The sequence below is a fragment of the Piliocolobus tephrosceles genome, chromosome 2, assembly GCF_002776525.5.
Source record: "Piliocolobus tephrosceles isolate RC106 chromosome 2, ASM277652v3, whole genome shotgun sequence".
NCBI lineage: Eukaryota > Metazoa > Chordata > Mammalia > Primates > Cercopithecidae > Piliocolobus > Piliocolobus tephrosceles.
In genome coordinates, this window is record NC_045435.1 from 59915372 (window position 1) to 59929057 (window position 13686).

Below are 13686 nucleotides of genomic sequence, written 5' to 3' on the forward strand. Positions count from 1 at the left end.
AACTAACAAATCAATGAACTCTGAATTGAGTGTCCTGAACTTGTAAAGTGAAGGATCTTCTGCTAACAGATGAGTTTCATTGGTTTGGGTAAGATAAAGACAAGGAAGCTTTAGTATGTGGAATGAGAAGACATGGTTCTTCAGTTCCTTTGTTGTAAAAAGAAGATGCTGAAGTTAGCTCAAAAAAATACAAGATAAGGTAGAACTGCCTTTAGCTTTGAAGTCATGTAGCTAATTAAGTGCATTTAAGTCATTTAATTAATTAATCGAGACAATTTTAGGATCTAAATAATTATACACATCAATAGTGTATTTTTATTGCAAAATAAAATTAGGCTAAACCAGTTTATTTTGCCAAAATGAACTGAAATTGTCACTTTTTGTGTGTATCATTTCAACTTCACATCTAAAAAACAAGACTTAAAAAAATGCTTTTAAAACCCAAAGCTACAAAAGTTTAATATGTATTTTCTTTTCCTGTATTAACACAACATATGAAGTTTCTACCAACTATCTTTATTATTTACCTATGTATATTTATGTATGCATATATTTTTAAATTTGTAAATTCCACCCACAATATGAATCAAATTCTGCCTTTGCTGCAACTTTGTAAATAAGAACAAAAACTTATTGACCCTTTCTCCCTATAATTCCACAAATAATATGTGAGAAACAAGTATAGTTTTTTTTTTTCCTTATTTGCCCAGAGTAAAAATTCCCTTTCTGCCTTAGAGGGTACATAGCTGTCTTCAACCTATTTTTCTAAAATCAATATTTTGGGGCCACCAGTGAAGTCACATAATTTTATGTGATGAAATAAATCTAGATATCCATCTTGATTCATTCTTTATAGAACATTTTCATAATCATTATATATGTAGCAACTGAGGCTGCAGTTCCACATCGAGGTAGGGGTGGGAAATGCAAAATAAGCTTACATTTTAGTTGTTCAAATTGAGGAAACAAATCTTTCTTTCCTTTCTCTTCATTTTTTTTTCTTTCTTTTTATCTTTCTTTTCTCCCTGGCTTCCTGTGTTACTTGCTTCCTGTCTTTCTCTCCTCTCTCTCCCTTTTATTTTATTTTATTTTATTTTATTTTATTTTATTTTATTTTATTTTATTTTATTTTATTTTTTTGAGACGGAGTCTCGCTGTGTCGCCCAGGCTGGAGTGCAGTGGCCTGATCTCAGCTCACTGCAAGCTCTGCCTCCCGGGTTCACGCCATTCTCCTGCCTCAGCCTCCCGAGTAGCTGGGACTACAGGCGCCCGCCAACACGCCTGGCTAATTTTTTGTATTTTAGTAGAGACAGGGTTTCACCGTGTTAGCCAGGATGGTCTCGATCTCCTGACCTCGTGATCCGCCCGTCTCGGCTTCCCAAAGTGCTGGGATTACAGGCTTGAGCCACCGCGCCCGGCTCCCTTTTCTCTCTCTCTCTCTCTCTCTCAATTCTGACCACAATATGGCAATGCATGGCACCAATCTCAAGAATTAATGTTCTAAGCAGACCTAATCAGTAAGACAGAGACATAATTATGGTTACCTGGAGCTGATGGGTAGGCGCTTAATTATTGCCTGGAAAGTGGCATGAGGTAACACCCTGGGGTACTGGAAATGCCTGTATCTTTATCTGAGTGATTGTCACATGGCTGCATAACCATAGAGAAATTTCTTGAGCTGTACACTACAAATTAGGACATTTTATAAAACATTTTATTTTGTGTATGTTTTGGTTCAGTGACGAAGAATAAAATAGTGTCATGCCCAGAGGTAGGATTTTACCTATAATGAGGTGAAGGGTAACCATTAGCAGCGCATTTCAGGATGACCTCAGATTTTGATAAATCCAAAGGAAAAATGACATCATGTGGCTCCTGAGTAAAAATAGGACGGCTTAAAAGACCATCACCTGGGAAAAGAAAAGAAAAAATCACATGAAAAAAAAAAAAAAAAAAAAAGGCCCTGTTTTGAATGCAAGTCTATATTAAATATAAATTCAATACACATATTTAAAATTATTTTATTTTAAAACAATCTCAAATTCACAGAAACTATTATAAAAATGGACAAAGAATTTTTTTTCTCTTGTAAATCAGTCCCCTATTATCCAAATAAATTAGTTTATATTTCCAACAAACAAGGGACATGACACCCCCCAAAACCAGCAATAACAAGAAATTAAGATTGATTCAGCACTAAACATCTAATTTTCAGGTCCCATTCCCCATTTTTTCTAATAAAATACTTTTTTTGTTGTTTTGTTTTTATTGTAGAGATAGTGTCTCACTCTGTCACCCAAGCTAGAGTGCAGTAGTGTGATCGTAGCTCACTGCAGCCTCTGACTCCTGGACTCAAGTGATCCTCCCATCTCAGCCTCCCAAGTAGTTAGAACCACAGGTGCCTGCCACCATGCCTGGCTATACAGAGTCACCTTGTGTTGTCCAAGCAGGTCTCAAACTCCTGACCCCAAGCCATTCTCCTACCTCAGCCTCCCAAAGTGCTGGGATTACAGGCTTAAGCCACTATGTCTGGCTCCCAATAAAATCTTTTAAACCAAAAGAATCCAGTTGATAAATTTTTTTTTTTTTTTTTAGACAGGTTGTTATTCTGTTATACAGACTAAAGTTCAGTGGCACAATCCCAGCAGCCTCAACCTCCTGGGCTCAGGTGAACCTTCCACCTAGGCTTCCTGGGTTAATTTTTGCCACCATGCCAGTTTAATTTTTGTTTTTTTGTAGAGATGGCGTTTCACCATGTTGCCAGGCTGGTCTTAAAATTCTGGGCTCAAGCATTCCATTCACCTCGGCCTCCCAGTGTGCTGGGATTATAGGCATGACCCACCATGCCTGGACTCTCTTAATTATGCCTCTTTAGAATATTTATATGCCTCTTTAGTCTATTTCTATCTGAAACAGTTCCCCAGTCTTTCCTTGATTTCCCTGACTTTAACACCTTTGATCACAAGGTGATTATTTGGTAAAGTTTCACCTAATTTGGGCTTGTCTGAATAGTCAGGTATCAAAGGCAAGTCACAGACTCTTCCCTGTAGGGGTAGGAGCTATATGCCAAGGGCACATATAATAAAAGGGTCTGTAAAGATGTTTAAAAATAATAATAAAAGCAGTAAAAATTGGCATTAAAATATCACTATAAAAAACACTTCTCCCAGCCAGCAAGTACACTGATCCCATTGTCTTGCCCTCTCTTCCTCTAGCCCCTCCTCCTTTACTGGATACACCAGTGGAGATAATAAAACACTTTCATTATAATTCGATTCAGGATGCCGTGCTCTTTATGTTGCATTCTGTCAGGTAGAAGGTTAAGACTTCTATTTGTACTATTGCTCTTGAAGTTAAATAATCTTTTGACTAAGGTGGTGGCTGTCAAACTTCTCCAGTATAAAAGTATTTTTTTTTTTCTTTATAATTAGTGTTTTGTGGCTAGGGACTTTAGACAATGCAAATATGCCTCACTGGACATTTAAACTTTTTATTCATATATTTCTATGAGGATGACCTGCTTTATCGGTGTGAATTCAAGCTTTCTTATTTTGGTCAATGAGTTATAATACATTTGCTATTTATTCAGTGCTTTCAAATGGCCTGTCCTTTGGCATGTACTTATCATTCTTTGAATTTTTCCTATCTGATACAAGAAAGAGTTCCAGGATTATCTTGTATTTCACGTGCTCTGCCAGCACAGTAGCCTTTGTTGTTGTTGTTAAAAACAAAAACAAAATGAAAAAAACCTGGTTTCCTTTATTCGAGATTGGTATTTAGAAACCATCATGAGAATGCTCAATGTACTCATTTTTATTGAGCTGCTCTTGCCCTGAGCCTCTCAGCAGATTTGTGTGTGTGCATAGATTTTATATGTGTGTGTTGTGTTCATTTATGGTGATTTATAGTTTTCCTCTATTTATATTTGCAACTCCCATTTAGACTGTGAGAACTCTGGTGCCCATTATCTTTGACATATTTATGCATTTGCTCAATTCTCCTGTATGTGACTCATCTCCTATTACTGTCAGCATCCTCTTCTGCCTGCTCAGGTCCTGATGTCCACTCCCAGTTTTACTCCCACACCTGCCCTGACACCACTTGCTGGGCGGTTCATCCCTTCTCACCTCATTCAGCTTCTGATCCTGTTTAGGGTCTGCCTCCAGTGTGGATGTCCCCCTTCACCCCACTCAGGCTCTGACACTTGGTACACACATATTCCTGAATGGATAGCTTTCTCACATCATTCAGATTGCACGGGAGCTCTCTTCCCTCCAGAAACCACCCTCTTTCTCCTCGGCTCCAACACCAGACTCCAGGCTTCTGCCTTCAGCACCCTCCCCTAACAATGGAACCCTCCTCCCCCTTCCTCAGGCTCTGATACCCTCTGCCAGGCCACCCCACCACAGGCATGGACCTTACTTGGTCTCACCTTACTTGGGCTCTGCCACTCACACCAAGTCACCATTGCCCTAACCCCTGTCCTCATGGATGCCTCTCTCACCCCACTCAGGTTCCAGCATCTCAGACTGGGCTGCTGTGGCTCTGCTCTCCCACACACACGGAAGCCTACCTCACTCAGCTCCAATTCATGGCATTTGGACTAAATTGCTATGAAAGAAAGGGAAGGGGAAGAGGAGGAGGAAGAGCTTAGTACTCACGTGTAAGGTGAAATTCTGTGGTTTTTATTTTTTAATATCCTGAAAGAAACCAAAATATTCCTTCCCCAAATATTGAGGATTGTTGAGTTAAAGGTACTGAAAAGCCAGGAGAACACCCGGCCTCAGCCTCTGTTTGCTTGATGACAGGACATCCATGTTTCCTTCCTGGAGACAGCACTTGCTATCAGCCCAGAGAAGGCACCAGCAGGCACCAGAGGAATCTGAGAACAGATTTTACTATCCTCTGACATTTTCCCACCTTTTAAAGAACTAAAACTGTTCTTTCCTTTGCCTTGTTACTATGTAGAATTCATGGCTTTTTGATAAAATATTATTGAAACATCACCCCAAGCCACTGCCTTGAGAGAAATGCTTTTGAATTGAGGTCTCTTGGTATGATGGGTCCAGCATGTGTTAATACATTTCTGCTTTTCTTTTGTTAATTTGATTTTTGTTTGTAGGAGACTGTCTCAACTAAAAATGTAAAAAGGGAAATAAAAGAAATTATGTTTTCTCCCCTACAGTGCAATGTGCATCGAGCGTAAACCTGATCATGTTAGGACTTAATCTGAAGTGCAGTCTGTAATTTTCATAATTGTACTTGAGTGATATGTGAGGTTGCTTCTCCTATATTAACCCGTAGTCATTTCCTTCTATATCAACCACAGCACTAAAGAACCTCAAAGTTGGAAGATCTTTTACAGACCATTCAGGTGAGACTTCTTGGTTGGAAAGACAATAGAGCTACTGGTTAAGAATGTGTGCTCTGGAATCAAATGGGCCTCAGGGGATTTAAGAAATCTTCTGTGTCCTTGTTGTTAAAATAGATGCAATGTCTGTATCAGATGGTTGTTTTGAGATTTAATAATATATTGTTTATAAAATATGTCACATTGTGCCTCATAATGAGTAGATATATAGTCATCAAATTATGACAATCATCAGCATCACCATCATCATCCATCATTATTAGTACAGAGAAGGAAATTGAAACCCAGGAAGTTGAATCATCTTTTCCAAATTTACCGTCTGTCTTAAGACACAGCAAGAGATTAAACTTTAGTTTCCTGATTCCCTCTCTGTTGTTTTCGCCATACACTCAGATCTGCTACCATACCATTAGTCTTCTAAAATATTTGCAATTGGGTAAAATAAGTTCTTTTATTAACTTCATCTTAAAATTGTAAGTTCAGTACCTCCCATCGCTGACATAGAAGTTTAGATAGATAGAGGTTCTAATTCTAGCCTAGTCAGTTACTGGCTCCCCAGTGCTGGACAAGTTACTTTACCACTCTTGTTCTCTGATTTCTCAGCTGTTAAAGGAGGATGCTATGTCGTATATCTTAGTGTTCCTGTAAATGATGATTGAGCAAGTGGATTGAAGATGCTTTACTGACTTTTCTTACATCAATGCCTAATGAAATGTGCGAGACATTGTGAGTACAAATAACAAACAAACAGAAATTAACAATGCCTGAAAAGAAAAGGAATGTATCCTGACAAAATTACTTAAAGAAAAAAACCAAAAACAACTGTGTAATAAAAACAGTCTGGTCAGGCTCAGAGAAGGGAAGGAGTTCTTGATTTCCTAATGTTGTCCTCAAACCCTATAGAAATTACTGGTGAAATAACAGCATTCTGAGAATTCTCATTATAACTTCTGAATCTGGAGATAAGCAGATTCGTAGGTACATAGATGGAAGGGTCTTATCTTTTTCTTTTACCTCTTCCTGGCTGAAGAGCAATGAAAAGGACTTCTGGGCAACAATAACAACAACAACAAAAGGTAAAGTGGGGGAAATATGGATAGTAAACTTGACTCTAACCAATTAATAATGTCATGCCCATGCACTCAGGGGTGAAGCCTCTGAAGCCCATTAGAAAAGTACTGCATCTTCCAGTGAGGTATACTCATGTCTCTTCCAACAATAATCTTGCTACAATTCATTAAAAAATACATCTTAGGATAGAGAGAAGCACCCAGGTATCCCAAAGAGGCTGAACTTTTCTTGGCTCCATCATTCTCTCAGGCTACAAAACATGGGTACTCACGATATATTCTGTCTCCAAGCTGGAGCTAAGAAGGAGAAAAAAAAATGTTCCCAGATATAATAAAAAGAAAGTTCAAAAATATAAATTTCCCCATTAACTAAAAAGTGAATTTTCTGTACACAATCTCTCAAGCATGAACAATATGAAAAGAAATGGAATAGTAACTATGCAAATATATTGCAGCAATAAAAGAGTAAAACATGGCATGACTGAGACAGGCAAAATACTCAGTCTAGAAGAAAACATAACTCAAGAAAACCTAGAGAATTTCTCAAAAAGGTTTTATGCTATAGAATAAGAACATGAGTTTTTAAAAATAGTATAACAATGTCAATAGGAAAAAAATACACAGACAATAGAACTAGATAAATTTGGAGACCGTGAACCTAAGGATGCAAATTGTAACCCAGGCAGCATCAATAAATAACACATAAATCAATTGGAATAGGCAAGCAACAAAACAAACACCCACTGAAAGTCACATTACTGCTATAATATTTTGAGATGATTGCAATTATCTCACATAATTTGAAAAAAGCACAGATAATAAAACAATGAGGAGAAGGTAATGGATAAGAAACACAGATGAAGATGATTCAACATAAAGATCCTTGATGTCACTGAGTTTCAGAATCAAACACATGTCTCAGTAAATACCATTAAGAAAAGTTACTATAAATGGAAAGAACATGTTCCAGAAATATTTGAAAGAGTGAGTACTCAACATGAAAGCATTTGCTGATTAAGTGCCTAATATTTGAAGAACATCAGGAGGAAGCTTCTTTAAGAAGACGGGGCAGAAATAGCAAGCTAAGTAAAAGAGTGAAAGGATGGGCACAGTGGCTCATGCTTATAATCCCTGCACTTTGGGAGATCAAGACAGAAGGATTACTTGAGGTCAGGAGTTTGAGAGCGAGGCTGGATACCATAGGGAGACCCTGTCTCTACCAAAAACAAAAAGAAAAGAAAAACTAGCAGTGGTGGGTGCCTATAGTCCCAGCTACGCAGTGGGAGAATCTCTTGAGCTCAGGGATTTGAGGCTGCAGTGAACTATGATCACACTGCTGTACTATGACCTGGGTGACAGAGCAAGACCCCATCACACACACAGAAGCACACAGAGTGAAAGAGAAAACTCAGAAGAAGCTGGGATTTGAAACAGTACCATTTTATACCAGAAAACAAGGAATAAAAGTCTACACATATTCTGAATGAAAGGGTGACATGGGTATTATCACCAATATATCTTTCAAATGGAATGGCATCTGAGCCGGGCGCGGTGGCTCACGCATGTAATCCCAGCACTTTGGGAGGCGGAGGTGGGTGGATCACCTGAGGTTAGGAGATTGAGACCAGCCCGGCCAACATAGTGAAACCCCATCTCTACTAAAAATACAAAAAAAATCTGGGCGTGGTGGTGGGCGCCTGTAATCCCAGCTACTAGGGAGGCTGAGGCAGGAGAATTGCTTGAACCTAGGAGGCAGAGGTTGCCGTGAGCTGAGATCTCGCTATTGCACTCCAGCCTGGGCAACAAGAGCGAAACTCCATCTCAAACAAACAAACAATCAAACAAAAAGGCATCCAACAAATACATTTGAACATAAAAAAAACCTAATATAAAAAAGCTAATATGAAAAATAACAGATGATTTTTTTTATTTTTATTTTTTCTGAGACGGAGTTGCGCTCTGTCACCCAGGCTGGAGTGCAGTGGCGCCATCTCGGCTCACTGCAAGCTCCGCCTCCCTGGTTCACGCCATCCTCCTGCCTCAGCCTCCGAGTAGCTGGGATTACAGGCGCCCGCCAACACACCCGGCTAATTTTTTGCATTTTTAGTAGAGACGGGGTTTCACCGTGTTAACCAGGATGGTCTCCATCTCCTGACCTCGTGATCCACCCGCCTCAGCCTCCCAAAGTGCTGGGATTACAGGCGTGAGCCACCGCACCCGGCCCAGGTGATTATTCTTAATAAAGCTCACGTAACAATGAAATCCATTCAATTAAATATGAATCAATATACAGATCTTGAGAACGAAGGAGGAATAATGGGACACACACAGAATACATTCAAACACAAACTTATACTTAAGAACTCTGCTAGTTTTAGTTATAGAAAAGAATATAAATGCTACAACTTGATAAGATAACAAAACAGGAAAATGAGAAGTGAATGAAGGAATATAATTAGAAATGTATGAGCACTAGTATCATCTTTCATAGCAAAAAGTCTATAGATACATACATGTACACATATATACATATAATATTATTGTATTTACAAACAAAGACACTCTGACCTTTTTGTATCATCCATTGTATCTTTTAACCTTAGAGAAATCATCTAAAAGTTTATTTTTGTCTCACATTATTTATTAGAAGTTCAAATTATTCATCAGTTTTACTTTGTTTTATTCTATTTTCTTTTACTAAAAAAAAATTTAATCTTGATTTTAAAGTAATGTCTATGGTATGATCTCTTTTTTTTTTTTTTTTTTTTTTTTTTGAGACGGAGCCTCGCTCTGTCACCCAGGCTGGAGTGCTGTGGCCGGATCTCAGCTCACTGCAAGCTCCGCCTCCCGGGTTCACGCCATTCTCCTGCCTCAGCCTCCCGAGTAGCTGGGACTACAGGGGCCACCACCTCGCCCGGCTAGTTTTTTGTAGTTTTTAGTAGAGACGGGGTTTCACCATGTTAGCCAGGATGGTCTCGATCTCCTGACCTCGTGATCCGCCCGTCTCGGCCTCCCAAAGTGCTGGGATTACAGGGTTGAGCCACCGCGCCCGGCCTGATCTCATTTTTATAAAGTATTTGTATTCTTCTCTGCTATTATCTCTACATGAATACAGTGTATCTTCTCTGTATTTATATAGAGAGAAAGAAGGCTATAATTTTACCAAATATTAATAATTTTTATTTTTAGAGAAAGTTTTATTGGAGATAGGTTTTTTATTTTCTTTGCATAATTTTTCATAGTTTGAATGATTAAAATGAAAATGCATTATATTAAAGAAACATCAGATTTTTTTTTAAATAAATAAAAGAGATGGGAAATAAATATGCTGAGATGGTAACTTGATTTTTGATGGTGGGAGTTTGAACGACTTTTTTGCAGATCTCCATAAAAGTTCTTTAAAATCTCCAATCCCCTATCTCCTGCACAAAAAAGAAAACCTGGTTGAAATAATGCATATTAAGCAACATACATTATGCCAGGCACAAAACAAGCACACAACAAGTGCTAATTCATTTGCTTTCCTTTACTTTCACTCAGAGAAAAGTCTGGTTTAAACTTCATGTAGTCCAAATTGGGGGTATAACTTTGCTTAATAATATCTTATATTTGTGAGAATGATTAGTGGTTTTCAAAAAATATATACATGCAGCAGTTTCCAAATTAAATCCCTGTGATGCCTTTTGTGAGACGCGCATTTCTGTTCCTATTTGATAGATGAGAAACTTAACCCTAAAGACATTTTTCTAACAAACTTTAGGTCATTTTGAAAGGCACAGAAGTTTGGTCTTGTTGAATTATCATTAGTCAGTTGATATCATTTTGTATTTTCATTTATATTTGTTATGAACTTTTTAGGAGCTTGAATTTATACCACTTGATAAGTAAAAAGTCTAGTTTCAACTAATTGTTTAATATATTTTGGTAAATTGTTAGATTTTCCTCATACCTTAATGAAAGATGATTAAATAACAGCATGTCTTTATTGTTTTGCCTATACTATCAGAAAGCAAGAACAACGGTGGTTTTCTGTACAGGAACAGCTGAAAACATGTGACAATATGATATCAAAAACAAGAAATCAAAATGCATTTTCAAATACTTCTGCTTTAAGAATATATTTGGGAATAAGTATGGTGTTGGTATTTTTGAGCCACTGTAACAATTAGTGAGTAATTGTATTGAAAACACATACTACTATACAATCACCAATGATTATAATGGTACTCTCTACAAAATGTTTTATTAGAGAGGCTGGGCATGGTGGCTCACACCTGTAATCCCTGCACTTTGTGAGGCCAAGACAGGCAGATTGCTTGAGTCCAGGAATTCAAGACCTTATCTCAAAAGAAAAAAATGTTTTATTTGGCAGTAAGACAAGAACGTTGGAATAAGTGGACACTGAAAAATAAGTGTTTGTAAGTGATAATTAAATAAAAATTGTACAATATTGTTGAAAATGCATATAGGGTTCTGCCCTACCTTTCTTCTATGGAATTAAAAAGTTAATTGCATTATCTGACTACAATATTAGATCTAACCTACCAGTATCTAACGTTCATTATCATTCCCTAAATACTGAGAACTTTTTATTCTAATGTAGTCACATTCTGGCATTTCTGAATGGCCCATGAACCATTTCATGGAGAAGTAGCTCTTAAACTATGGAGATCCTTAAAGGCATCTTCAGTCTGCTTTACGCCATTCCTTGGGCCATGGCTGACTGGACGAGAAGTGAAAATGTTCTTCTTGGGCTCTTGTGTTTTTCTCTCCCAAGAATTTAGATACAATATTAAGAGATGCTAGTCTCTGCTGGTTGCTTGAGCAGAGATGAGAATGTTCATAACTCTTATAATATCCATCATCCATAAAACTCACGAAGAGGTAGAGAATACCAGTCTACAGAAAGGCAGATAAGTAGATGGTAGAGAGAGAGGGTGGGGGAACAGAATGATGGAGAGAATGAGTAATTTAGAGGAGAGAGACTTTATTCCCTGAATTTTTAGATCTTTGGTTTCATCTAGTGAGATCTGCCTCTAGGTTACATGAACCACTAACTGTATGGTTTCTGTTTCTTACAACTAAAACAGCTTTGAGAAAGACAGCTTTAAATAAACCATAGAAAGGGACCAGTGTTTTACTGCTTTTCCTCTCCAGAACTACAAAAGTACAGACAACCAGGGCTTTTAGGGGAAATCATAAGGGGAAACTCACATACATTAGAAAGCCTGTATCTAAAAGAACACAGAACTAAAAGTCATATTATTTTTGGTTCTACCTGAATCACATTGTATGAGCATGGGCAAATTTCAGGTTTCACTCAGGGATAAGACTAGAGAGCTCCAAGATCATACCCAGATATAAAGTACCTAAGATCTTTCTGTGTTAAAATTTTATCCCTCCCAATATATTTCCCCAACCCGGCTCCAGGAACCTCCAGATTATCTTCTACTGCAGAAGTCTAATTTGCACAAATGTTGCAATGCCTTTGAGGATTTTCCATTTGTATGAGTTGGGGCTATGAGCTGGGACATTGCATATTGGTTAGGTAGCTGATGAAAGGAAGAACCTGGAAGTCAATGGGTCAGCAGTGGGTCGTATTTACACTGAATGGTGGGGAAAGTCCCCCAGGGCATGCAAGGGTCACTGAAAAAGTATTCTTATGCCCAAAAGGAAAGTGCCATTAAAAAGCAAATAAAAAACATCATTCCAGATCAAGAAAGATACTAGGGAAGTAAGAAAATGTTTTATATTTTAATAACTTTAATGGCAATTTTGTTCTGCCTTTTGAACGGGGGACCTCACATGTTCATTTTGTATTGGGGTCTGCAAATAATGTAGTTGAACCTGACTAAAACTTAAAGACATTAAATAATTAGCTCAAAATCACATCCTTATTAATAGTCCAGAGCTGGCATTCAAATCCAGGTTTGACTCCAAGTCCAGAGTGACACAAATTATACATCCACTTGAGTTCCTCATACTTTCAGTACTATAAAACTCTACCCTCCCTGATTTATTTTTCTTCTATTACCAAGCTTCTACTTTAGTTTTTCAAGCTCATACTCTTTAACCTGTAGAGCTTAACCTAGACTAAACTCACTTAATATCTTTCTTGGAATGCAGGTTCTATAAAGAGTTAAGCCTTTTTTCCTTCCCTTCCCTTCCCTTCCCTTCCCTTCCCTTCCCTTCCCTTCCCTTCCCTTCCCTTCCCTTCCCTTCCCTTTCCTTTCTTTCTTTCTTTCCTTCCTTCCTCCTCCCCTTACCACATGTATCTATCTTTTGTCAATTTTCTTTACACTTCCAGTCAAGTCACAACATTTTAAAATAGAAAAAATACTTAGAGAAATGATTGCCTAATTTACAGAAACAACAACAACAACAACAAACATAAAAAGTAATTCTAGAGGGGTCAAGTGTCCTATTTAAGAACTAGAGGCAGACCGGAGTTTTAAATCAGAAGACCAAGCTCTGAACTGAGATCCCACTACCTGTTGATGTTTAGCTTTTGAAGGGTTTTATACAGTGAAGATATGTCAGACTTATTTTATAGGAGAAAGAAAAAAGGAAAAAAGTAAACTTTGTCAGCTATGTTCAAAAATAAAGATGATAAAGCTAGAGTTTTAAAAATAGTTATGAAATTATTATACTAGTGTAAGTAGAGATATACATCTTACTAAGGTGGTGGGAGCAAGAACTGAAAGCAAGGGTAAAAGGTGATTTGCCAATTAACTGAATGTGGGAGCATGATTAAAGGAAAAGGAAACAGTAAGGATTGCTCAGAGATTTGTTGTTTTTCAACATAGAGGAATAAAGAAAAGAGGAATGTTTGTCCTAGAAAAAAATACTAATGCAGATATAAAGATATTTATGGGCACTGGAGCTTACAGGCTTAGCTGTCCAACTAACAACTACAGACACTGATGTTGCTCAATATTAAGGGCTGGGATAGGAGACTGATTTTTGAATTGTTGCTTTTTAAATTGTAATAAAAAGAAATTTTTATTGTAATAATCCTTTGATAATACTTTCAACAAATGTATTTGGAATTGTTTAGAAAGTATATGTTCAAAATAGCTTGAACATCAAGCATCAGTTAGATTCAAGCCATACTTGAAATCAGCACTCATTTCACAAGATGCAAAGCTAAACTGTGTCTATGGACTGGACACTCAGTGGCCTCTTACTCTGTAACACTGAAGATGTGAAGAAGAGGAGCTGCACAGTCACCTGACAGTGGCCATG

General features: G+C 37.7%; 1 protein-coding gene across 11 annotated transcripts in view; it reads right to left on the reverse strand.

The window, feature by feature from the left end:
- CNTN6 (contactin 6) overlaps positions 1-13686 on the reverse strand; it is a 307467-nt gene that overhangs the window by 177427 nt on the left and 116354 nt on the right. For all 11 annotated transcript variants that reach the window (XM_026446866.2, XM_026446862.2, XM_026446876.2 and 8 more), the window contains one exon: positions 1784-1910. Coding sequence is in view for 7 of the 11 variants with exons in the window: in XM_026446862.2 (XP_026302647.1) it covers positions 1784-1910 (127 nt within the window). In the remaining 4 variants the exon portion in view is untranslated. The remainder of the gene's footprint in view (positions 1-1783; positions 1911-13686) is intronic.